Source organism: Salvelinus fontinalis, chromosome 4 (assembly GCF_029448725.1).
Source record: "Salvelinus fontinalis isolate EN_2023a chromosome 4, ASM2944872v1, whole genome shotgun sequence".
In the NCBI taxonomy this organism is placed as follows: domain Eukaryota; kingdom Metazoa; phylum Chordata; class Actinopteri; order Salmoniformes; family Salmonidae; genus Salvelinus; species Salvelinus fontinalis.
Genome location: NC_074668.1, coordinates 17,502,500 through 17,529,821, shown reverse-complemented (window position 1 = coordinate 17,529,821; position 27,322 = coordinate 17,502,500). Strand labels below are relative to the sequence as shown.

General features: G+C 42.4%; 1 protein-coding gene across 5 annotated transcripts in view; it reads left to right on the top strand.

The window, feature by feature from the left end:
- The window catches only part of LOC129853213 (intermembrane lipid transfer protein VPS13A-like), an 81,332-nt gene that overhangs the window by 39,508 nt on the left and 14,502 nt on the right, over positions 1-27,322 (top strand). For 2 of the 5 annotated variants that reach the window (XM_055918993.1, XM_055918992.1), the window contains exons 49-66: positions 154-300; positions 584-715; positions 890-1,023; positions 1,700-1,777; positions 2,612-2,738; positions 12,583-12,812; positions 12,951-13,104; positions 13,351-13,497; positions 13,697-13,778; positions 13,948-14,017; positions 14,266-14,380; positions 18,521-18,634; positions 18,833-18,978; positions 24,445-24,526; positions 24,717-24,830; positions 24,994-25,069; positions 25,853-26,016; positions 26,670-26,954. In XM_055918993.1, coding sequence (XP_055774968.1) covers positions 154-300; positions 584-715; positions 890-1,023; positions 1,700-1,777; positions 2,612-2,738; positions 12,583-12,812; positions 12,951-13,104; positions 13,351-13,497; positions 13,697-13,778; positions 13,948-14,017; positions 14,266-14,380; positions 18,521-18,634; positions 18,833-18,978; positions 24,445-24,526; positions 24,717-24,830; positions 24,994-25,069; positions 25,853-26,016; positions 26,670-26,954 — 2,397 coding nt within the window. Of the gene's footprint in view, positions 1-153; positions 301-583; positions 716-889; positions 1,024-1,699; positions 1,778-2,608; positions 2,739-12,582; positions 12,813-12,950; positions 13,105-13,350; positions 13,498-13,696; positions 13,779-13,947; positions 14,018-14,265; positions 14,381-18,520; positions 18,635-18,832; positions 18,979-24,444; positions 24,527-24,716; positions 24,831-24,993; positions 25,070-25,852; positions 26,017-26,669; positions 26,955-27,322 lie in introns of all 5 variants that reach the window. The other 3 variants (XM_055918996.1, XM_055918995.1, XM_055918994.1) reach the window with 2 other exon arrangements.

Sequence of the window (27,322 nt, the reverse complement as noted above, 5' to 3'; positions counted from 1 at the left end):
GTGACACCAGCAGAATTATAGTGTCGGTTGATGTTCACACTTTCAACAACTTTCAGATTGGTCATGGAGTGTGATTTGCTGAACATTGAACAATCCACAGATGATGAGTGGATTGATTCAGGTTGATTGTGGCTTTCTATGGTTTGATTGAAGATCGGGGTGAAGATCGACCCCAGCAGTTTCAGCCTGACCCGTATCGTGAGCTTTGTGCCGTACTACCTGTTGGTGAACAGGACCAAGCATGTGATCTGGGTGGGAGAGGAGGGCCAGGACCACTGGACCAAGGCCAGACCACACCAGGTACCACAACTAGAGCTGCCTACAACCCCCAATGCAATGCAATTCAATCCATTCAGGAAGTGCAATGAAAAGTGCTGATAGTAAAAATGTGTTTAAATCATGGCTTGAATATCAGTTATTTTCCTAAATTGACAGAATTTTTTAATGGAATAATGGAGCCCTACCCTGCATACAGTAGCATATCCATGTAGTGAAACTGACCTCTCTGTTTTTGTCTCTCACTCTCTTCTCTCGCTCTCTTTTCTCTCTCACTTGCTTCTCTCGTTCTCTCTGTGCTACTCAGGCAGCCATCCCATTCTGGCCCGAGAAGGACTCCAAGAAGCTCAAAATCAAGGTAGAAGGCTGTCAGTCAACCCCTCAAACCATGGACTTCACCAAACCAGAAAACTGCCTGTTGCTGCACCTCGACAACACTGTGAGTAACGCCTGAAATTGCACTACACACACACACAAACTTAAGGACTGTACTGGAGTGTTTGTGGGTAACTACTGTATAAGCTGATGTGGCGATAAATACATTTTCCAAGTTGGGTTCCTTAAAGTACTAGTACTACTACTTTTAAGTTGGCTTTCCTCCTGTATTTTCCAGCTGGGCGGAGTCATTGTGGACGTGAACCTATCAGACCACTCGATCATTATCCGTTTTTCGGACTACCACGATGGAGCCGCCCCCTTCCTCATCATCAACCACACCCAGGAGCAGACGCTGGAGTTCTACCAGAGGTAAAGGAGAGACTGGAGAGAGGGGGTGGATGGAGGAGGAGGAGAGAGGGGAGGAGGGGAAGGATGGGGAGGGAGGAAGGTAGGTAAACAGGGCAATAAGCAGAAATATGTTTGATTAAATGGGTGACATTCTATTCTTAAAACGGGTGCAATGCACTGAAACAACCTATATTCCTCATAAATCTTAGTCTATCTTGAATTGGGATGTCTCAACTTTCCTTTTAGCAGTGTCCTTGAGATAGTGGCGATTATTTATGGGGACATAAGTAAACAGTACAAAATAAGTGTTGAGGCTGTCCTCATTGGTTTCTGAATGAAACCTGCATGTTTACAGCCTCAGGTTCAGCAAACTTCCCAGGCTGTGCTGCGTGCAAGATACACCCCTATCTTTTGTTTTTACTTGTTGTCCCTCGGTTTTGTTTGTTGTTGGCACTTACTTTTTATTTGTTTTAATACAGGGTTTTTGTTTTCTTCGATTTTGTGTTTTGTCTGTATTTTCCCTGTTTGCATGGATGAATTTCCTTTGGTTTGTGACTTGTGATTGACACTTGTTTTGCTTTAAGTCAGAATTCTTTGCTAGTGACATTGTTTGTCTGAAATGTGAATGTGTGCTCTTTCTTGTTGACAGAGTTTGTGTGTGTTTATGGATTTGTTTGGTTTTTGTTTGGACGGGCAGATTGCGGAGAGACTCGTCAAAATGCGTGGCAGACGAGCTGCTCGAACTCTCCTTCTCACTAGAGGAGACCCAGCGCAGGTAGCAGGACCCAGCCCCACGGGTACTCTGGCTCTCACCCACTCAGACCTTGGGGGGAGGGAGGGAGAGGGGTATGGGGTAGGAACACACAGAATGAGTGACTTGCCTCAGATGGGGTGGATATATTGGGGAACTTTAAATTCTCTCCCTAGCATACAATGACTAATGCAGATGGCATGGGCCATAGAGCAAACATACACATATACGGTGGTGTTTGCAGTCTGTGTGTTCCCATTTCATGGTTCAGGAGTGGTCAGAGTGTGGTCAGAGCTGGACCCCCAGGTAACCGCAGGTGAAGAGCCTTTGTTCGGTTTTGGTGCTGAAGGAGGATCTGCTCCTTACATGCCACTCCACAAGAAAATAGATTATGTGCATTATATAAATGCAAAAAAATATTTTATTACATATTAATATCACTGTATGGTTCAACAACCACAAGTCAACTGATTGTTAGTGACCAAACTACAGAGTGTGGAGTGATCAAGGAGGAGTTCCGGCTTCACAATGTTATGACTGTTTGCCCTTTGACCTCCCCCCTATATTCCAGGTTAATTTGCTTCATAGTGGGACTCTGCTGCTGCTTGGATGGGACTATGGCAATGGGATCTGACCTCTGCTTACTAGTGCCTTACATTTTCCACAACCCCCCATTTCCATCACCCATGTTTTTTTCTGCCTGTCAGCATCTTCCTAGTGGTGGGGTTTGCGTGGTCTTGTGTGTGTGCTTTCTAACTCTTTCTCGTTGCGTGTGTGTGTGTGTGTGTGTGTGTGTGTGTGTGTGTGTGTGTGTGTGTGTGTGTGTGTGTGTGTGTGTGTGTGTGTGTGTGTAAGTAGCAGTCAGAAGGAGAAGGACAAGCTGAGCCCGGGGAAGGCTGTGTACTATACCTGGGCTGAGCCCACCGGGTCACGCTCCCTGGCCTGGCAGTGTGGCAGCTACAGTGGCGAGCTGAAGAGTGAAGAGGTAGCGTAACACAGCTTTCTATTCACTCCTAGTAGGGTTGGGTATATTACCATAGCACTGTCTATCGGGGATGATTAGCAGCCATCGTCAATGGTGATGACATCGTGATGTGACAGAGGATGGGCAACTGGCGGCCACTTTTGAAAGCCCTCGGATCAACATAGAATATTAGAATACACAAGGCACAATTTTGAAATTTGGTTGTGCATCAGCAGATTTTCTCTTACAGTATGTCAGTCATTGATGGTCACTCAAATTACTGCCTGGGGAGCCCCCATTGAATTTGTCAGTCTCACTCAGATATCATATTAAAAACTTCTCTCCACCTCATAGCAAAATGAGTAGAATTGCATGAAATGTGTTATGAAATAGAAAATTCTTCTCTCCACCCCAAAGCAAAATGTGTAGAATTACAACATTGCTTTAAAACTGCAACATGTTCTCTACGTACCATTATCAAAATGTGTAGAATTGCATGAAATATACTCTCTGTCAAGAGGGGAGCTGCTAAAAGGTTTTGCTTGCAATGCGGTGTTGGGGTGGTATGCACATGTGGGTACACAATCCCGCAAGCAATTTTTTTCTCTCTGGATATGACTTGACCTATTAAGCTTCTCTCAGTTTTATGCATCCTGGATCTCTCCCACTGCGCTATTTCATGACTAAACAATAAATACATTTAACAGTTCTAGTAGGCTCAGAAAGTTTTTAATTGTATTTAAATAAGCTAAAAACATGATATTGATAGAACAGACAATAGCAAGATAAGAAAACATAAAATGAGTTGTTTTGAACAAACCTTACATTTGAGCAAAGCTTGTAGGCTAGTATAAGAATGAAATGAAGCATGCATGACAGAAAAAAAATGCCTCATTGCCATTGTGAACCAAATGGACAAAAGCCTAGACTAATCCAACTAACTGAAATATCATAAATGACAAGTTACGAAGTGTGTTTCCCAAATATTATAATAACGTATTTGTCCTGAAGTTGCAGCTTTAAAATGGGAATAATTCTGAAAGTCGTAGTCTATAGCTTGTCTATTCCCAATCACAGTTTTATTTTGAATGACAAATATTTCAGGCCACAATAAGTGAAATTGAGCGAACAATACCAAAATGGAAACGAATGAGAAGTCAAACAATACCAAGATGGAAACGAATGAGAAGTCAAACAATACCAAGATGGAAACGAATGAGAAGTCAAACAATACCAAGATGGAAATGAATGAGAAGTCTAACAATACCAAGATCGAAACGAATGAGAAGTCTAACAATACCAAGATGGAAAAGAATGAGAAGTCTAACAATACCAAGATGGAAACGAATGAGAAGTTTAACAATACCAAGATGGAAACGAATGAGAAGTCAAACAATACCAAGATGGAAACGAATGAGAAGTCAAACAATACCAAGATGGAAACGAATGAGAAGTCAAACAATACCAAGATGGAAACGAATGAGAAGTCAAACAATACCAAGATGGAAACGAATGAGAAGTCTAACAATACCAAGATGGAAATGAATGTGAAGTCCAACAATACCAAGATGGAAACGAATGAGAAGTCAAAAGAAAACTTTAGAGCTGAGCAAAATAAAATAATTGATGGTTGGCCTAGGCCTATTTCCATATTATTCGAGCAATGTGCAACCTACCTACAACGCATAATAGCTTAGGTCTTGCGCCTCGATCAGACCGACAGCCTCACTGCTGAGTAATAAATTCTGAATTTAAAATTTTTTCATTATGTAATCTCAACATTTTTGTCTATGTGTGCAATGAAAGTTAAACATTCACCTTTTGCTACTATTTCTGTCAAGTCTAGACATACAATTTAATGCGTGGTGTAGTGCAATTGTTTTAGGGGAGGGAGCTCTTTTTTTAAATTAATGACAACATCATTTCTCAATCAAAGTTTGTACCGAATATCATTATGGAATATGCATAAAATGGTTCCTCCAATTGCATCGTCTACGCACACATATTGTCTCAACAAATAAATAATAATAATATATTTTTTTATTTTTTATTTTATTTTTGAGACAATATTCCATAATGATATTCGGTACAAACTTTGATTAAGAAATTATGTTAACAAGAAATTTGTGGAGTGGTTGAAAAACAAGTTTTAATGACTCCAACCTAAGTGTATGTAAACTTCCGACTTCAACTGTATATATATATATATATATATATATATATATATATATATATATATATATATATATATATATATATATATACAGTTGAAGTCGGAAGTTTACATACACTTAGGTTGGAGTCATTAAAACTTATACCGAATATATATATATACCGAATATACCGAATATATATATATATACAGTTGAAGTCGGAAGTTTACATACACTTAGGTTGGAGTCATTAAAACTTGTTTTTCAACCACTCCACAAATTTCTCAAGTCGGTTAGGGCATGTACTTTGTGCATGACAAGTCATTTTTTCCAGCAATTTTTTACAGACAGATTATTTCACTTATAATTCACTGTATCACAATTTCAGTGGGTCAGAAGTTTACATACACTAAGTTGACTGTGCCTTTAAACAGCTTGGAAAATTACAGAAAATTATGTCATGGCTTTAGAATCTTCTGATAGGATAATTGACATAATTTTAGTCAATTGGAGGAAGATGTATTTCAAGGCCTACCTTCAAACTTTGCTTGACATCATGGGAAAATCAAAAGAAGTCAGCCAAGACCTCAGAATTTTTTTTTTTTGACCTCCACAAGTCTGGTTCATCCTTGGGAGCAATTTCCAAACGCCTGAAGATACCACTTTCATCTGTATAAACAATAGTATGGGACCACGCAGCCGTCATACCGCTGAGGAAGGAGATGTGTTCTGTCTCCTAGAGATGAACGTACTTTGGTGCGAAAAGTGCAAATCAATCCCAGAACAACAGCAAAGGACCTTGTGAAGATGCTGGAGGAAACAGGTACAAAAGTATCTATATCCATATATCCTATATCGACATAACCTGAAAGGCCGCTCAGCAAGAAGGAAGCCACTGCTCCAAAACTGCCATAAAAAAGCCAGACTACGGTTTGCAACTACACATGGGGACAAAGATTGTACTTTTTGGAGAAATGTCCTCTGGTCTGATAAAACAAAAATAGAACTGTTTGGCCATAATGACCATCATAATGTTTGGAGGAAAAAGGGAGATGCTTGCAAGCTGAAGAACATCATCCCAACCGTGAAGCACAGGGGTGGCAGCATGTTGTGGGGGTGCTTTGCTGCAGGAGGGACTGGTGCACTTCACAAAATAGATGGCTTCATGAGGAGGGAAAATGTTGTGGATATATTGAAGCAACATCTCAAGACATCAGTCAGGAAGTTAAAGCTTGGTCGCAAATGGGTTTTCCATATGGACAATGACCCAAAGCATACTTCCAAAGGTGTGGCAAAATGGCTTGAGGACAACAAAGTCAAGGTATTGGAGTGGCCATCACAAAGCCCTGACCTCAATCCTATAGAACATTTGTTGGCAGAACTGAAAAAGAGTGTGTGAGCAAGGAGGCCTACAAACCTGACACAGTTACACCAGCTCTGTCAGGAGGAATGGGCCAAAATTCACCCAACTTATTGTGGGAAGCTTGTGGAAGGCTACCCAAAACGTTTGACCCAAGTTAAACAATTTAAAGGCAATGCTACCAAAAATGAATTGAGTGTATGTAAACTTCTGACCCACTGGGAAAGTAATGAAAGAAATAAAGCTGAAATAAATCATTCTCTCAACTATTATTCTGACATTTCACATTCTTAAAATAAAGTAGTGATCCTAACTGACCTAAGACAGCGAATTTTCACTTGGATTAAATGTCAGGAATTATGAAAAACTGAGTTTAAATCTATTTGGCTATGGTGTATGTAAGCTTCCGACTTCAACTGTATGTATATATATATATATATATATATATATATATATATATATATATATATATATATATATATGTATGTATATATATATATATATATATATATATGTATGTATGTATGTATGTATGTATGTATGTATGTATATATATATATATATATATGTATGTATGTATGTATGTATGTATGTATGTATGTATGTATGTATGTATGTATGTATGTATGTATGTATGTATGTATGTATGTATGTATGTATGTATGTATGTATGTATGTATGTATGTATGTATGTATGTATGTATGTATGTATGTATGTATGTATGTATGTATGTATGTATGTATGTATGTATGTATGTATGTATGTATGTATGTATGTATGTATGTATGTATGTATGTATGTATGTATGTATGTATGTATGTATGTATGTATGTATGTATGTATGTATGTATGTATGTATGTATGTATGTATGTATGTATGTATGTATGTATGTATGTATGTATGTATGTATGTATGTATGTATATATATATATATATATATATATATATATAAACTTTCAAAAGTTTGGGGTCACTTAGAAATGTCCTCGTTTTTTTAAGAAAAACACATTTTTTGTCCATTAAAATAACATCAAATTGATCAGAAATACAGTGTAGACATTGTTAATGTTGTAAATGACTATTGTAGCTGGAAACGGCAGATTTTTTATGGAATATTTACATAGGCGTATAGAGGACCATTATCAGCAACCATAACTCCTGTGTTCCAATGGCACGTTGTGTTAGCTAATCCAAGTTTATAATTTTAAAAGGCTAAGTGATCATTAGAAAACCCTTTTGCAATTATGTTAGGACAGCTGAAAACTGTTGTTCTGATTAAAGAAGCAATACAACTGGCCTTCTTTAGACTAGTTGAGTATCTGGAGCATCAGCATTTGTGGGTTCGATTACAGGCTCAAAATGTCCAGAAACAAAGAACTTTCTTCTGAAACTCATCAGTCTATTCTTGTTCTGAGAAATGAAAGCTATTCCATGCGAGAAATTGCCAAGAGACTGAAGATCTCATAAAACGCTGTGCACTACTCCCTTCACAGACCTGCGCAAACTGGCTCTAACCAAAATAGAAAAGAGGGATGGGAGGCCTGGGTGCACAACTGAGCAAGAGGACAAGCACATTAGTGTCTAGTTTGAGAAACAGATGCCTCACAAGTCCTCAACTGGCAGCTTCATTAAATAGTACCCGCAAAACACCAGTCTCAACGTCATCAGTGAAGAGGCGACTCCGGGATGCTGGAGTTATGCATACCTAATTTCAAAATAGGCCGCCATCACTGTCAATTGTGAATGATAATTCAGTTTTACCGTTGAAATGTCCAAACTGCATGCCAATCATGTGATCTCAATTAGTTTACATCTTCTTGAATTACTGTTTTGTGGGCGAATTAGAGCAGATTGTGTTAACTAATAGCCTTTCTTGTATTTTGTTTCAATACAAGCATACAGTGCATTTGAAGAGTATTCAGACCCCTTGACTTTTTCCACGTTTTGTTACTTTACAGACTTATTCTAAAATGTATTAAATTGTTATTTTTTCAATCTACACACAATAACCCATAATGACAAAGAAATGCAAAATAAAAAACTGATATCACATTTACCGAAGTATTCAGACCCTTTACTCAATACTTTGAAGCACCTTTGGCAGTAAGTACAGCCTTCTTGGGTATGACGCAACAAGCTTGACATAGCTGTTTTTAGGGAGTTTCTCCCATTCTTCTCGGCAGATCCTCTCGAGCTCTGTCATGTCGGATCGGGAGCGTCGCTGCACAGCTATTTTCAGGTTTCTCCAGAGATGTTAGATTGGGTTCAAGTCCGGGCTCACGTGGGCCACTCAAGGACATTCAGAGACTTATCCCGAAGCCACCCCTGCATTGTCTTGGCTGTGTGCTTAGGGTTGTCGTCCTGTTGGAAGGTGATCCTTCGCCCCAGTCTGAGGTTCTGAGCGCGCTGGAGCAGGTTTTCATTAAATATCTCTCTGTACTTCGCGCCATTCATCTTTCCCTCGATTCTGAGTAGTGCCCCTGTCGCTGAAAAACATCCCCACAGCATGATGCTGCCACCACCACGCTTCACCATAGGGATGGTGTCAGGTTTCCTCCAGACGTGACGCTTGGCGTTCAGGCCAAAGAGTTCAATATTGGTTTCATCAGACCAGAGAATCTTGTTTCTCATGGTTTGAGAGCCTTTAGGTGCCTTTTGGCAAACTCCAAGCGGGCTGTCATGTGCCTTTTACTGAGGAGTGGCTTCCGTCTGGCCACTCTACCATAAAGGCCTGATTGGTGGAGTTCTGCAGAGATGGTTGTCCTTCTGGAACGTTCTCCCATCTCCACAGAGGAACTGGAGCTCTGTCAGAGTGACCATCAGGTTCTCGGTCACCTCCATGAACAAGGTCCTTCTCCCCCGATTGGTCAGTTTGGCCAGGCGGCCAGCACTAGGAAGAGTCTTGGTGGTTCCAAATTTATTCTATTTAAGAATGATGGACACCACTGTATTATTGGGTACCTTCAATGTTGCATGAATGTTTTGGTACCCATCCCCAGATCTGTGCCTCAACACAATCCTGTCTCGGAGCTCTATGAACAATTCCTTCGACCTCATGGCCTTGTTTTTGCTCTGACATGCACTGTCAATTGTGGGACCTTATATAGACAGGTGTGTGCCTTTCCAAATCATGTCCAATCAATTGAATTTACCACAGGTGGACTCCAATCAAGTTGTAGATGATCAATGGAAACAGGATGCACCTGAGCTCAATTTCGAGTCTCATAGCAAAGGGTCTGAATACTTATGTTAAGGTATTTCTTCTACATTTTTTATTTTTATGAATGTGCAAACCTGTTTTTACTTTGTCATTGTGGGTTTTTGTGTGTAGATTGATAAAAAATACACTGCTCAAAAAAATTAAGTGAACACTAAAATAACACATCCTAGATCTGAATGAATGAAATATTCTTATTAAATACTTTTTTCTTTACATAGTTGAATGTGCTGACAACAAAATCACACAGAAATGATCAATGGAAATCAAATTTATCAACCCATGGAGGTCTGGATTTGGAGTCACACTCAAAATTAAAGTGGAAAACCACACTACAGGCTGATCCAACTTTGATGTAATGTCCTTAAAACAAGTCAAAATGAGGCTCAGTAGTGTGTGTGGCCTCCACGCGCCTGTATGACCTCCCTACAACGCTTGGGCATGCTCCTGATGAGGTGGCGGATGGTCTCCTGAGGGATCTCCTCCCAGACCTAGACTAAAGCATCCGCCAACTCCTGGACAGTCTGTGGTGCAACGTGGCGTTGGTGGATGGAGCGAGACATGATGTCCCAGATGTGCTCAATTGGATTCAGGTCTGGGGAACGGGCGGGCCAGTCCATAGCATCAATGCCTTCCTCTTGCAGGAACTGCTGACACGCTCCAGCCACATGAGGTCTAGCATTGTCTTGCATTAGGAGGAACCCAGGGCCAACCGCACCAGCATATGGTCTCACAAGGGGTCTGAGGATCTCATCTCGGTACCTAATGGCAGTCAGGCTACCTCTGGCGAGCACATGGAGGGCTGTGCGGCCCCCCAAAGAAATGCCACCCCACACCATGACTGACCCACCACCAAACCGGTCATGCTGGGGGATGTTGCAGGCAGCAGAACGTTCTCCACGGCGTCTCCAGACTCTGTCACGCCTGTCACATGTGCTCAGTGTGAACCTGCTTTCATCTGTGAAGAGCACAGGGCGCCAGTGGCGAATTTGCCAATCTTGGTGTTCTCTGGCAAATGCCAAACGTCCTGCACGGTGTTGGGCTGTAAGCACAACCCCCACCTGTGGACGTCGGGCCCTCATACCACCCTCATGGAGTCTGTTTCTGACCGTTTGAGCAGACACATGCACATTTGTGGCCTGCTGGAGGTCATTTTGCAGGGCTCTGGCAGTGCTCGTCCTTGCACAAAGGCGGAGGTAGCGGTCCTGCTGCTGGGTTGTTGCCCTCCTACGGCCTCCTCCACGTCTCTTGATGTACTGGCCTGTCTCCTGGTAGCGCCTCCATGCTCTGGACACTACGCTGACAGACACAGCAAACCTTCTTGCCACAGCTCGCATTGATGTGCCATCCTGGATGAGCTGCACTACCTGAGCCACTTGTGTGGGTTGTAGACTCCGTCTCATGCTACCACTAGAGTGAAAGCACCGCCAGCATTCAAAAGTAACCAAAACATCAGCCAGGAAGCATAGGAACTGAGAAGTGGTCTGTGGTCACCACCTGCAGAACCACTCCTTTATTGGGGGTGTTTTGCTAATTGCCTATAATTTCCACCTGTTGTCTATTCCATTTGCACAACAGCATGTGAAATGTATTGTCAATTAGTGTTGCTTCCTAAGTGGACAGTTTGATTTCACAGAAGTGTGATTGACTTGGAGTTACATTGTGTTGTTTAAGTGGTCCCTTTATTTTTTTGAGCAGTGTATATACATTACCAGTCCAAAGTTTGGACACACCTTCTCATTCCAGGGTTTTTCTTTATTTTTTACTATTTCCTACATTGTAGAATAATAGTGAAGACATCAAAACCATGAAATAACACATATGGAGTCATGTAGGAACCAAAAAAGTGTTAAACAAATCAAAATATATTTTATATTTGACATTCTTCAAAGTAGCCACCTTTTTGCCTTGATGACAGCTTTGCACACTTTTGGAATTCTCTCAACCTCCTTCATGAGGAATGCTTTTCCAACAGTCTTAAAGGAGTTCACACATATGCTGAGCACTTGTTGGCTGTGTTTCCTTCACCCTGCGGTCTAAATCATCCCAAACCATCTCAATTGGGTTGTCGTGGTTTCATTGTAGCAAATCAACCATGAAGGCCTGATTTCACGCAGTCTCCTCTGAACAGTTGATGTACTTGGTCTTTTACCAAATAGGGCCTTCTTCTGTATACCACCCCTACCTTGTCACAACACAACTGATTGGCTCAAACACATTAAGAAGGAAATAAATTCCACAAATATACTTTTAACAAGGCACACCTGTTAATTGAAATGCATTCCATTTTAGAATAAGGCTGTAACATAACAAAATGTGGGAAAAGTCAAGGCGTCTGAATACACTCCGAATGCACTGTATATCCGGCCTAGTGGCTTGCTGTGTTGAGGATTTTTTAAACTATTCAGCTTCAGATAAATGACTAAGGAGGTGTTTTTGGTGTATTATTATAAAATACTAATGAATCATTGTGATCTTGTGAGATATTAATTCAGCTTTGATCTAACTATACTAAACAAGCACCATTGTGATAAGTGATAATCTTCTATTTTTAATAATAATAATAAGTGATAAGTAGGATTATTAGGTGTAGGCAACAGATCTTGATGAGGGTTATTTTCAAATCGTGGTGCTGAAAAGACCGTACCATAACTAAGTGGTCACATATTGTTCTAGGTTCCACTGCGCAAGAGGGGGGTCTGTGGAATTTGAAACATCCAAGCAGAGACAGTGAATTTGGATCCTCGATCTCATTGGTGTGTTGATAAGGTTCCTGTAGTGGATCAGTTTGTCTGCATAGGCAATAGAGGTGATACGTTTCTGTAAGCTAAGCACTCAGACAGTAGGGTGAGTTCAAGTGCGTTGTACATGAGCACAAGTCCATAACACACTGTTTTGAGAACAGCCGTTTTAGCAACCCCTGGAGTTTTGTCTGTGGCAGTTCTTGTTACATCAGATTTGGCCCATTCAAACCACTGGTTTGATGACCTGAGCAGTTTTACAAGGGAAGCAAAATGATGATAACCAGTTTAAAATTCTACGAGACAGACAAAATACGTACAGTAGTATAAACATAGTGTAAAAAGTTGTGGAGGCTTTCTTTGCATCTGATGTGCACTTGATCCGTGTGTAGGACCTGCGGTTGGACGTGAATGAGGAGGGTAAGCTGTACCTCATCTCATTCTACGAGGGCCTCCAGCGGGTGGCGCTGTTCACCGAGGACAGGCGGATCTACAAGCTGCTGTGTGAGAGTGAGAAGGCCGAGCTGGCTGAACAGGAGATCATCCTCTCCCTGCAAGACGTTGGTGTCTCCCTGGTCAACAACAGCAGCCACCAGGAGGTGTCCTTCATTGGCATTACCAGGTATACACACACTCACATGGTATATACACTCACTCACTATGGTATGATGGTACTACAGTTGATTGTACTGTGAGTGGAAAGGTGGTTCCAATTTCAGAACAGCAGCATGTTCAGTGTGCTTTCCTCCTGTGTGTGTAGTTCAGATGTGGTGTGGGAGTTCAAGCCAAAGAAGAAGTCTCGCTGGAAACCCCTGAGTTTTAAATATGTAGCGCTGCTGGAGACCCACTTCAGAGAGTACACCGAGAGTGGATCAGTGGACAACGCCATCTTAGACCTGGAGAGCAACTTCCAGGTCAGACAGCAACTGGATATGCCACTGTACAGTATCCATGCGTCTGATACCATGTACCATCCACTTGAGATCCTGCCCCTTGAAAATTATACAATTTGTAAAGGTAGATGTGGTTCTCAATTTGTGCACAGCTCCAGTATAACCTGTGTGTGTGTGTGTGTGTATGTATGTATGTATGTGTGTGTGTGTGTGTGTGTGTGTGTGTGTGTGTGTGTGTGTGTGTGTGTGTGCTAACTCTGTTATCAGGTGTCTCTGACGCCAAATAGGCAAGACATGAGGATGATGAAGCCATATGATGCTCCAATCAGGAGGAACTTCCTTCCGGGGGTGAAGGTGGAGTACAGCGTATCGGCCCGCCAGAGTGCTTACCGTGTCCAGATCAACCGCATACAGGTGGGTTCCAGAGAGTTGAAAAGTTTGCACTCTATCCAACTGTATGGTGGGTCCCCACCCGACCTGACTATCATACCATAGATTTTTTACATTGACCATTTAGTCATTTGGCCAACTATTCAGTTCAATTAAATGCCATTCCTTTCATGCTGACCTTTTTTTTTTGGTTCCATTTTTTGAGTCCTTTATTTTTCCACAGATCCAGAATCAGCTGCCTGGAGCAATCTTTCCCTATGTCTTCTACCCAATAAAACTACCAAAGTCTGTCACCATGGACTCAGGTCAGTACCAAACTCTGTCCAAGTCCCTCTGTGTTTTTCAGTCACACTTACATGGGCCTAAGTGGGTCCCAAAAGGGGGCCATTTCGGACGCAACCATACACATTGTTAGAGTGGAGTACTCTGGATAAACACATAGCTATGGGTGTTTCTGCTCCACATGTCCTTTAGAGCCCAAACCTCTGACCGACATCAGCATTGTTACCAGGGCAGCCGGACACTCAGATATCTCCCGCATCAAGTGAGTCCATCGCTATAGTTCATTTTCTCCCACCTATCTTCCATCTCTCTCTCTCCTTCTGTTCAATCTCTTTTCTGTTCCATCTCTCTGTCTCTGTGTCTTCTCTCTCTCTCTGTGTCTTCTCTATCTTCTGTTCTCACTCTTCTGTTCTCACTGTGTCTTCTTTCTCTCTCTCTGTTCCCATACCTTCCTTTCTGCCAACTTTCTCATTGCCTGTCTCTATATCTTCCACCCCCTGACTTCGTCAGGTATTTCATGGTGCTGATCCAGGAGATGGACTTGAAGTTGGACCTGGGTTTCCTCTACGCCATCTTGGATCTGTTCACCCCGGAGAACGCCAGCGTGATGACATCAGAGCAGACGGTAAGACCCTGACCTTCCCCTCAATTGACCTCCACTACATACTCGAGGACTGGAGATTGGAACCAATGATCTAGCATGTGCAAAGAGCCCACAGATCAGGGGTCGGCAACCTAAGGCACGCGTGCCAGCCTTGGCATGCGAGGGTATTTGCCTTGGCACGCTAAGGCTTGACAGCGCCACCCACCCAAAAAAAGCCGATTCTTTTTTTATATATTTATTTATTTTCTTTTTAAAAAACAATTATTGGTGTGCTAAGCCTTGCCTTGACATTTATTATATCACTTATTTTGGTCAGTATTTTTCTTTTAATAAACTGGAGAAAATTATTGAAATTGCATGCACTGGTTTCGAAATTGCATTGGTATTCACTGCAATGTTGTAGTTCCCAAGGTATGTCAATCCTGATTAGCCAGTGGGCTTTCATGATTTTGCAGGAGTTTCATATTATTAGTTCAGTGCAAGAGGACCTGCCTCGCCTCTCTCGACAAATTCAAAACCAAGACAGCACTGAAGATGAGAGCTAGCAAGCCTTCTTTTGTTATTTAAAGAAGTTCAGGGCGCAAAATGTAAAGAAAAGTAAGGCAGATGTCCACTCATTTATTCCCTCTTGGACAAAGGAATATGGAAGGGCTGGCCTGTTTGTGATCTCTGTTGTAAAACTGTTGTTTGTCGGACATCAAGTGTACGCCGTCATTTTGAAACGAGACGGGAGAAAAACTTGAAGGATGAGGCGTAAAAGGAATCAAAAGGGCTGTGTCCAGGTATGATAAGCAAGCAGTTATGTTTACAAATCTACATGCAGTCAAAAATCAAGCTACAGAGGGGAGCTACAAAGTTGCCCTGTACATTGCTAAACATGGAAAAACATTTACGAATGAGGAATATATCAAGGAGGCTTTCCTCAGTAGTTTGCAGGCTTTATTTGATGGATTGCCTAACAAAGACACAATCATCTCAAAGATAAAAGGCATGCCTGTGTCTGCCAGAACTGTTGAAAGGCGCGTTACCGAGATGTTTGAAAAGCAGCAAACTGTAGCGTTGAAAGATGCACCTGTGTGGCTCTTGATGAGAGTGTGGATGTGAATGACATTCCACGTCTGGCAGTTGTTGCAAGATACTGTGGCTCAGAGCCGGTACGTGAGGAGCTACTTTGTCTATAAGATACTGTGACCCAGAACAGGTACGTGAGGAGCTGCTTTGTCTATAACCCATGCATGCTACTACTAAAGGGGACGATGTAGCAAAGGCCTTCACAGATCATTTTGAGGAGAGAGATGTCTATTAAAAACATATTCGCTATTACATCTGACCGTGCCTCCGCTATGGTGGGAAACATAAAGGATTCACAAAGCTGATTGAAGATAAGATTGGCCGCCGTGTGGTTAAATGTCACTGTATCATTCACCAATAGAATCTGTGTTCCAAGATTAAGCCCGTAGTGCTTAATCTTGGACAGCGCCTCTGTTTAGCGAGCTATGGAATTCTTCAGTTTGTGAGCAATTAGATATTCAACAGACACAGTTAGTTGTAATGCACATATGAAAATCATAACTGGCACGCAGATCGTAAAAAATCTTAGGATAAATTGTTAATTGGCACTCCACACAAAAGGTTGCCGACCCCTGCTATAGACCTTTAACTGTCCAAACAATAACACTTTCTACACTGAACAAAAATATAAACGCAACATGTAAAGTGTTGTTCCCATGTTTCTTGAGCTGAAATAAAAGATCCCAGACATTTTCCATATGCACAAAAAGTATTTATCTCAAATGTTTTGCACAAATTTGTTTACATCCCTGTTAGTGAGCATTTCTGCTTTGCCAAGATAATCCATCCACCTGACAGGTGTGGCATATCAAGAAGCTAATTAAACAGCATGATCATTACACAGGTGCAACTTGTGCTGGGGACAATAAAAGGCAACTCTAAAATGTGCCGTTTTGTCACACAACACAATGCTACAGATGTCTCAAGTTTTGAGGGAGCGTGCATTTGGCATGCTAACTGTAGGGATGTCCACCAGAGCTGTTGCCAGAGAACTTAATGTTAATTTCTCTACCCTAAGTTGCCTCCAACGTCCTTTTTAGAGAATTTGGCCGTATGGCCAACCAGCGTCACAAATGCAGACCAACGTGTAACTGCGCCAGCCCAGGACCTCCACATCTGGGTTCTTCACCTGCGGGATCGTCTGAGACCAGCCACCCGTACAGCTGGTGAAACTGTGGGTTTGCACAACCAAATAATTTTTGCACAAACCGTCTAGCTCATCTGCGTGCTCGTCGTCCTCACCAGGGTCTTTACCTGACTGCAGTTCAGCGTTGTAACTGACTTCAATGGGCAAATGCTCACCTTCAATGGGCACTGGCACGCTGGAGAAGTGTGCTCTTCACAGACGAATCCCGGTTTCAACTGTACTGGGCAGATGGCAGACAGCATGTATGGCGGCGTGTGGGCGAACGATTTGCTGATGCCAACGTTGTGGACAGAGTGCCCCATGGTGGCGGTGGGGTTATGGTATGGGCAGGCATAAGCTACGGACAACAAACACAATTACATTTTATCAATGGCAATTTGAATTCACAGAGATACTGTGACGAGATCCTGAGGCACATTGTCATGCCATTCATCCGCCGACATCACCTAAGGTTTAATAATGATAATGCACGGCCCCATGTCGCAAGAATCTGTACACAATTCATGGAAGCTGAAAATGTCCCAGTTCTTCCATGGCCTTCATACTCACCAGACATGTCACCCATTGAGCATGTTTGGGAGGCTCTGGATTCATGTGTACGACAGCGTGTTCCAGTTCCCGCCAGTATCCAGCAACTTTGCACAGCTATTGAAGAGGAGTGTGACAACATTCCACAGGCCAAAATCAACAGCCTGATCAACTCAATGTGAAGTAGATGTCGTGCTGCATCAGGCAAATGGGGGTCACCAGATACTGACTGGTTTTCTGATCCACACCACTACCTCCACGCCATCATGTGGTGCTGTCACCCACCCTGAGACCTAAAGTACTGTTATCCTAGCCTAACCAAGATCATGGGTTTGGTAGGATAATTGATGCTGCTTTGTGGGTATGAAGTGCTGTTTTAGAGAGGGGTTGCATCTTAGGTCAGCCATATACAGGCATTGTTACACCCACACCAATGATCAATGACATCGGCTACAAATCTGTGTAATATCATCAAATAAAATGAGAGTGAGTGACAACCAAATAAGAGACAAAAAGGGAATGTTCACTGACCAAAAAATAGGTTATACTTAAATTCAAGAATCAACACTGTATTTCCTATCATACAAAGAACGCCTATGTAAACAGTTAATGGGTTTAGACATTCATCTTACTCCAAAACAAGAGATGATTGAATAGTTAAATGAATAGGGTCTAATACAAATAATAAGCAGAATGGCTGGGCTGGAACAGAAACCTGCACACCCAGTAGCTAGATCTCTAGGAGCAAGAGAAACTACAGTGTATATAACCCGTTGGAGATATACCCTTCAGTCTCTCCAGGACTTGAGACTCTCTTTGTGACCTTCATCTGCAGAGTTCGCAGGTCTCTGTATCGGAGGTTAGAAAACATAGAAATTACTTCATTATTCTCAAGTAATATAACATTTGTTGTATCATTTTTCTATAATTTGTCATAGTTCTCTCTTTGGGACTGAAAATCTGTTCATTAGCTAGCTAGCTTAGCTACTATCTAGGTAGCTAACATTGTTTTTAGCAGATCAAGCTAACGTTTGTTTCATTAAAATAACAAATATTGGATGGCTGTCTATCCTATTTACATGTACTTAGCTGACGTTACCTAGAATATATAGTTAACTTGATAAACAACTTACCCTTGTACACACATCCTGCTGCTAACATTACTATCCTTGCAGGCAATGCAGCCCACTGCGATGCTTCTTTGGGAAATCTATCAACTTTTAATATTCTGAAATAGATTTGTCCCCGGACGTAAGAACAATCCTACCTGCGAATACTATGAAAACAACTAGACTAAATTTAGAACTGTGACGAAACAGCTGTTGTTTACAAAAGCAATTGAAGTTATTTTCGAGTTCCTGGGTTCACTTCCGCTCCTCGTCAATATCTCTCTCCTCTCCCTCGGTGGTGTTCAGGTGGAGTTGTTTGAGAAGGACATTGAGTATCTGAAGACTGAGCTGAACAACATCTCAGCCGCTGACACGTCCCCTATCAGTCTCTATGAGTACTTCCACATCTCTCCCATCAAGGTGAGCGTCAGTGTCATTACAGTGCATTTACTACTTATATGCTATATTACGTTAGGGCCAGGAGATTTTCCAGACAGCATGGCTTGACCAGTAGGCCATCTAGTCATGAACTGTTATAGGCCAGTTATGCACCGTAGCAATGGATTCTATCATGAAATTATGTAGCTATAGCAAGGTGTGTTTGTGTTTGTTTGGCAGTTGCACCTGAGTTTGTCTTTGAGTTCTGGAGGAGAGGATGGTAATAAGGAGAAGAGGGAGACCGAGGTCATTCCTGTCCAATCCCTCAATCTGCTGCTGAAGAGCATCGGAGCAACCCTCACTGATGTGCAGGACGTCGTCTTCAAGTATGGACACATACAATGGCACACACATACATACATATACAGTACCAGTCAAAAGTTTGGACACGCCTACTCATTCCAGGGTTTTTCTATATTTTTACTATTTTCTACATTGTAGAATAATAGTGAAGACATCAAAACTATGAAATAACACATATGGAATCATGTAGTAACCAAAAAAGTGTTAAACAAATCAAAATATATTTGAGATTCTTCAAAGTAGCCCCCCTTGGCTTGATGACAGCTTTGCACACTCTTGGCATTCTCTCAACCAGCTTATATATATATATATATATATATATACAGTATATCACAAAAGTGAGTACACCCCTCACATTTTTGTAAATATTTGAGTATATTTTTTCATGTGACAACACTGAAGAAATGACACTTTGCTACAATGTAAAGTAGTGAGTGTACAGCTTGTATAACAGTGTACATTTGCTGTCCCCTCAAAATAACTCAACACACAGCCATTAATGTCTAAACCGCTGGCAACAAAAGTGAGTACACCCCTAAGTGAAAATGTCCAAATTGGGCCCAATTAGCCATTTTTCCTCCCCGGTGTCATGTGACTGGTTAGTGTTACAAGGTCTCAGGTGTGAATGGGGAGCAGGTGTGTTAAATTTGGTGTCATCGCTCTCACACTCCCTCATACTGACTGGTCACTGGAAGATCAACATGGCACCTCATGGCAAAGAACTCTCTGAGGATCTGAAAAAAAGAATTGTTGCTCTACATAAAGATGGCCTGGGCTATATGAAGATTGCCAAGACCCTGAAACTGAGCTGCAGCACGGTGGCCAAGACCATACAGCGGTTGAACTGGACAGGTTCCACTCAGAACAGGCCTCGCCATGGTCGACCAAAGAAGTTGAGTGCACATGCTCAGCGTCATATCCAGAGGTTGTCTTTGGCAATTAGACGTATGAGTGCTGCCAGCATTGCTGCAGAGGTTGAAGGGGTGGGGGGTCAGCTTGTCAGTGCTCAGACCATACGCCGTACACTGCATCAAATTGGTCTGCATGGCTATCGTCCCAGAAGGAAGCCTCTTCTAAAGATGATGCACAAGAAAGCCCGCAAATAGTTTGCTGAAGACAAGCAGACTAAGGACATGGATTACTGGAACCATGTCCTGTGGTCTGATGAGACCAAGATAAACTTATTTGGTTCAGATGGTGTCAAGCGTGTGTGGCAGCAACCAGGTGAGGAGTACAAAGACAAGTGTGTCTTGCCTACAGTCAAGCATGGTGGTGGGAGTGTCATGGTCTGGGGCTGCATGAGTGCTGCCGGCACTGGGGAGCTACAGTTCATTGAGGGAACCATGAATGCCAACATGTACTGTGACATACTGAAGCAGAGCATGATCCCCTCCCTTCAGAGACTGGGCCGCAGGGCAGTATTCCAACATGATAATGACCCCAAACACACCTCCAAGACGACCACTGCCTTGCTAAAGAAGCTGAGGTTAAAGGTGATGGACTGGCCAAGCATGTCTCCAGACCTAACCCCTATTGAGCATCTGTGGGGCATCCTTAAACGGAAGGTGGAGGAGTGCAAGGTCTCTAACATCCACCAGCTCCGTGATGTCATCATGAAGGAGTGGAAGAGGACTCCAGTGGCAACCTGTGAAGCTCTGGTGAACTCCATGCCCAAGACTGTTAAGGCAGTGCTGGAAAATGATGGTGGCCACACAAAATATTGACACTTTGGGCCCAATTTGGACATTTTCACTTAGGGGTGTACTCACTTTTGTTGCCAGCGGTTTAGACCTTAATGGCTGTGTGTTGAGTTATTTTGAGGGGACAGCAAATTTACACTGTTAAACAAGCTGTACACTCACTACTTTACATTGTAGCAAAGTGTCATTTCTTCAGTGTTGTCACATGAAAAGATATACTCAAATATTTACAGAAATGTGAGGGGTGTACTCACTTTTGTGATATACTGTATATATATATATATATATATATGTGTATATGTGTATATATACAAACATACATACATACAGTATAATGAGAACGTGTTCTCAGTCAACTTACCTGGTAAAATAACGGTAAATAAATAAAATAAATAAAATATGTACAGTATGTCACAAAAGTGAGTACACCCCTCACATTTTTGTAAATATTTGAGTATATCTTTTCATGTGACAACTCTGAAGAAATGACACTTTGCTACAATGTAAAGTAGTGAGTGTACAGCTTGTATAACAGTGTAAATTTGCTGTCCCCTCAAAATAACTCAACACTCAGCCATTAATGTCTAAACCGCTGGCAACAAAAGTGAGTACACCCCTAAGTGAAAATGTCCAAATTGGGCCCAAAGTGTCAATATTTTGTGTGGCCACCATCATTTTCCAGCACTGCCTTAAAACTTCTTATGGCTGAAGTCCCGGTAACGGGACCGATATGACAACAGCCAGTCGAAGTGCAGGGGGCCAAATTCAAAAAACAGAAATCTCATAATTAAAATTCCTCAGACATTCATGTGTTTTATATAATTTTAAAGGTAATCTTGTTGTTAATCCCACCAAAGTGTCCGATTTGAAATAGGCTTTTCAGCGAAAGCACTACAAACGATTATGTTAGGTCACCACAAAACCACAATAAGCATAACCATTTTTTCCAGCTAAATATAGCTTCACAAAAACCAGAATAGAGATAGAATTAATCTCTAACCTTCGATTATTTTCATCAGATGACACTCATAGGACTTCATGTTACACAATACATGCATGTTTTGTTTGATTAAATTCATATTTATATAAAAAAATCTGAGTTTACATTGAGGCGACTAGATTCACTAAATGCAAAAACATCAAGTGACTTTGCATAGCCCATCGTTTCAACAGAAATACTCATCATAAATTTAGATGATAATACAAGTTATACACATTGAATTATAGATATACCTCTCCTTAATGCAACCGCTGTGTCAGATTTCAAAAAAACTTTATGGAAAAAGAAATGCACGCTATAATCTGAGATGGCGCTCAAAAGTAGCATACCACAGCTGCAAAGATGGCGTCAAAATAAACATGAAAATACATGATAAATATTCCATTACCTTTGATGATCTACATCAGAAAGCACACCAGGAATCCCAGGTCCACAATAAATGTGTTTTGTTCGAAAAAATACGTTATTTATGTCCAATTGTTAGCGCGTTTGGTAAACATGTCCAAACGCTAATTCTGGTCAGCTTTATATCGGACAAAACTTCAAAATGTGATATTACCGGTTGAAGAAACATTTCAAACTAAGTACTGAATCAATCATTAGGATGTTTTTAACATATAGCTTCAATAAAGTTCCAACCGGAGTATTCGTTCTTGTCTGCGTGAGCAATGGAACGTAGGTAACTTCCATGAAAAAAAAGCATGATCAGAAAATGGCTGCTTGATGGACACCTGACTGATTCTGCTATCATTCTCTCCCACAACATCAGAAGTCTCATTGAAATTTCTATTGATGGTTGACATCTAGTGGAACCCCTAGGTAGTGCAACATTCATAACTCAAGTGGATTTCTTAAGGGACTCTGGTGAATACATACAGGCTCAGATTTCTGACTTCCTGTTTTGATTTCAACTCAGGATTTTGCCTGGCAATATGAGTTATGTTAATCTCACAGACATAATTCAAACAGTTTTAGAAACTTTAGGGTGTTTTCTATCCAATACTACTAATACTATGCAAATATTAGGAACTATGACTGAGGAGCAGGCCGTTTGATATGGGCACCTTTCATTCAAGCTACTCAATACTGCCCCTTCAGCCATAACAAGTTAACCCTCTTGGGCATGGAGTTCACCAGAGCGTCACAGGTTGCCACCGGAGTCCTCTTCCACTCCTCCATGACGACATCACGGAGCTGGTGGATGTTAGAGACATTGCACTCCTCCACCTTCCGTTTGAGGATGCCCCACAGATGCTCAATAGGGGTTAGGTCTGGAGACATGCTTGGCCAGTCCATCACCTTTAACCTCAGCTTCTTTAGCAAGGCAGTGGTCGTCTTGGAGGTGTGTTTGGGGTCGTTATCATGGTGGAATACTGCCCTGCAGCCCAGTCTCCGAAGGGAGGGGATCATGCTCTGCTTCAGTATGTCACAGTACATGTTGGCATTCATGGTTCCCTCAATGAACTGTAGCTCCCCAGTGCCGGCAGCACTCATGCAGCCCCAGACCATGACACTCCCACCACCATGCTTGTCTTTGTACTCCTCACCTGGTTGCTGCCACACACACTTGACACCATCTGAACCAAATAAGTTTATCTTGGCCTCTTCAGACCACAGGACATGGTTCCAGTAATCCATGTCCTTAGTCTGCTTGTCTTCAGCAAACTGTTTGCGGGCTTTCTTGTGCATCATCTTTAGAAGAGGCTTCCTTCTGGGACGACAGCCATGCAGACCAATTTGATGCAGTGTACAGCATGGTCTGAGCACTGACAGGCTGACCCCCCACCCTTTCAACCTCTGCAGCAATGCTGGCTGCACTCATACGTCTATTTCCCAAAGACAACCTCTGGATATGACGCTGAGCACGTGCACTCAACTTCTTTGGTCGACCATGGCGAGGCCTATTCTGAGTGGAACCTGTCCAGTTAAACCGCTGTATGGTCTTGGCCACCGTGCTGCAGCTCAGTTTCAGGGTCTTGCCAATCTTCTTATAGCCCAGGCCATCTTTATGTAGAGCAACAATAATTTTTTTCAGATCCTCAGAGAGTTCTTTGCCATAAGGTGCCATGTTGAACTTCCAGTGACCAGTCAGTATGAGGGAATGTGAGAGCGATGACACCAAATTTAACAAACCTGCTCCCCGTTCACACCTGAGACCTTGTAACACTAACGAGTCACATGACACCGTGGAGGGAAAATGGCTAATTGGGACATTTTCACTTAGGGGTGTACTCACTTTTGTTGCCAGCGGTTTAGACATTAATGGCTATGTGTTGAGTTATTTTGAGGGGACAGCAAATTTACACTGTTATACAAGCTGTACACTCACTACTTTACATTGTAGCAAAGTGGCATTTCTTCAGTGTTGTCACATGAAAAGATATACTCAAATATTTACAAAAATGTGAGGGGTGTACTCACTTTTGTGACATACTGTACATACATACATACATACATACATACATACATACATACATACATACATACATACATATACACACAGACGAAGTCGGAAGTTTACTTACACCTTAGCCAAGTACGTTTAAACTTATTTTTTTTACAAAAATGGTAAAATTGAGCTTTGCCAAAAGCAAATAAATAGCATGAAGTGGTTTTGTAGAGTCTCTGTTTCTGTTATATATACACAGACACGCACACCAAACAGCGACTCTACAAAAGCACTTCATGCTATTTATTTGCTTTTGGCAAAGCTTTATTTTACCATGTCCCCTTTTTGTAAACATTTACACTAGCGTCTGACCCACTGTCCTTTTCTGTAACTTCCCTAGATTGGCCTATTTTGAGCTGACATTCCAGTTTCGCACTCGTCAGCAACTACAATGGGAGGTCATCAGACACTACTCGAAACAGGTAACATCTCACACATAACTCCACTCCAATTGGGAACTAATGGCCAAATCCTAGCAAGTCACTCATTCACTTCAATTAATGGTTTATGTGAAAACTTTTAGTTCCTCTAGTTAGGATCCCCCCCCCCAACAAGTAATGTAATTACTATGATACACAAGACAACTGAGCCATGTTCCCATCCATGTCTCAGGCGATAAAGCAGATGTATGTGCTGGTATTGGGCTTGGACGTGTTGGGAAACCCCTTTGGACTGATCCGAGGTCTGTCTGCGGGAGTGGAGGCTTTCTTCTATGAGCCCTATCAGGTAAGACCCCAGTGCAACCAGTATGAACCACGCCAGGTCAAACTACGCATGAACTAAATCACTTATAGTGCCAAACACTATAAATGTGTAATACTTGACACAGTGCGGTAGTTATCTGTATAGATGGTATGTATCTGAGTAACTCTGTTTTGGGGTTCTCAAGGGAGCTATCCAGGGACCAGAGGAGTTTGTGGAGGGTATGGCGCTGGGGGTGAAGGCACTGGTTGGAGGAGCAGTGGGTAAGTGCTGTTCTCGTTCATCTCTTTTCTGCTCATCTTGATTCTCCTTAATTCCCTCATTGCCATCCCTCCACTTCAGACTTACTTAACTATATTTACCCCCTGACATTTCTCTCTCACGCTCTCTCTCTCTTCTTTGTCCTTCTCTTATGGGTCTCTCTCTCTCTCTCCCTTGTGTTCTCTCTCCCCCCTGTCTTCTCTCCCCCCTGTCTTCTCTCCCCCCTGTCTTCTCTTTCCTCTGTCTTCTCTCTCCCCTGTCTTCTCTCTCCCCTGTCTTCTAACTCCCCTCTTCTCTCTCCCCTGTCTTCTAACTCCCCTCTTCTCTCTCCCCTGTCTTCTAACTCCCCTCTTCTCTCTCCCCTGTCTTCTAACTCCCCTCTTCTCTCTCCCCTGTCTTCTAACTCCCCTCTTCTCTCTCCCCTGTCTTCTAACTCCCCCCTTCTCTCTCCCCTGTCTTCTAACTCCCCTCTTCTCTCTCCCCCTGTAATCTCTCTCCCCTGTCTTCTAACTCCCCTCTTCTCTCTCTCTTCTGTCTTCTAACTCCCCTCTTCTCTCTCCCCCCTGTCTTCTCTCTCCCCTGTCTTCTCTCTCCCCTGTCTTCTAACTCCCCTCTTCTCTCTCTCCCCTGTTTTCTAACTCCCCTCTTCTCTCTCCCCCCTGTCTTCTCTCTCTCCTGTCTTCTCTCTCTCCTGTCTTCTCTCTTCTCTCTCCCCTTTTGTTTCTTCTTTCTCCTCTGCCTCTCTCCTCTTCGCTACTGTGTGTTCACTCTGTCCCTTCTCCCAGGGGGCATTGCGGGTGCTGCCTCCAGGATAACAGGCGCCATGGCGAAGGGTGTGGCTGCCATGACGATGGATGAGGAATACCAGCAGAAGAGACGAGAGGCTATGAACAAGCAGCCCAGCGGCCTGAGAGAGGGCCTGACTCGTGGAGGCAAAGGACTGGTCTCTGTGAGTCTGACCCACTATAGAACACTAACACCAGTACGGCCTTTCTGGTGTCCGAGAATCGAACCCAGAAACATCAGCACAACAGAACTGGGATGTGTGCAGTAGTACAACGTAACCTACTACGTTGCAGGGGAAGTTGAAGATACGGTTGCATTTACACAGGCAGCCTAATTATGATCTTTTTCCACTAAATGTTATTTTGACCAATCAGATCAGCTTTTTTACCAATAATTGGGCAAAATATTAGAATTGTGCTGCCTTTGTAAACACAGCCTAAGAGACATATTATTGTATAAATATTTTTAAAGAAGATTTATGAATAGTTTTTATTTTTAACCATAAGAGTAGGACTAAAATGGCTCCATTCTCAGAACTTACAAACAATTTTCTAACTTGATATGCTTTGCAGATATGTCCCCAAAACTGTTGCCAATAATTGGGCAAAATATCAGAATTGGTATGCCTGTGTAAACACAGCCTAGGTGTTTCCTAATGACCAAGTTCAGATAGTCTCCATTTCAACAGTCTTCAGCCATCGGGTGCCTACAGAACACAATCCAGCTGTCTGTGAGTCTTACCAATATAGCTGAGCAGTAGAAACAGTCTCACAGACCTGTTCTCCCTGTCTGTAACACTCCCATTCTCCATCTCAGGGCTTCGTCAGTGGGATCACAGGGATCGTCACCATGCCCATTAGAGGTGCTCAGAAGGAGGGTGCGGCAGGCTTCTTTAAGGGTGTCGGGAAGGGGCTGGTGGGGGCTGTGGCCAGACCCACAGGAGGTATCATCGACATGGCCAGCAGCACTTTCCAGGGCATCAAGAGGGCGGCTGAGACGTCCCAGGATGTGGAGAGTCTGCGTCCGCCTCGCTTCATTCACGAGGACGGGGTCATCCGACCATATAAGGAGAGAGAAGGCGTTGGCAGCCAGATGCTACAGGTAACAGGAATTATCTTTAAAACATAAACTAACCCTTATATCCTCTGTAAACAGAGGACTTCTCTGATATTAGCCACCAAATAGAAGAAAACTAACTAAAATTGGGAGGGATTATGTGAACTCCAATAAGAAACGCTAATCTTCCTTCATTTTCTAAATTGTTTTTCCATTCGTGTCCTAATGAACACGATGCCACAAGGTCAGGTGTCAGGGTTCATGTTAATGTGTGGCCTCGCATAGAAACATCCCCTTTCTCTCCCTCTCTCACTCCACTTCTCAGCCCCTTATTGCATCCCAAAGTCCAGATAGATTTTCATCTTCATTGTCTCTTTCATCCTAAATCTCAGATTTATGTGCGTTAACCCACC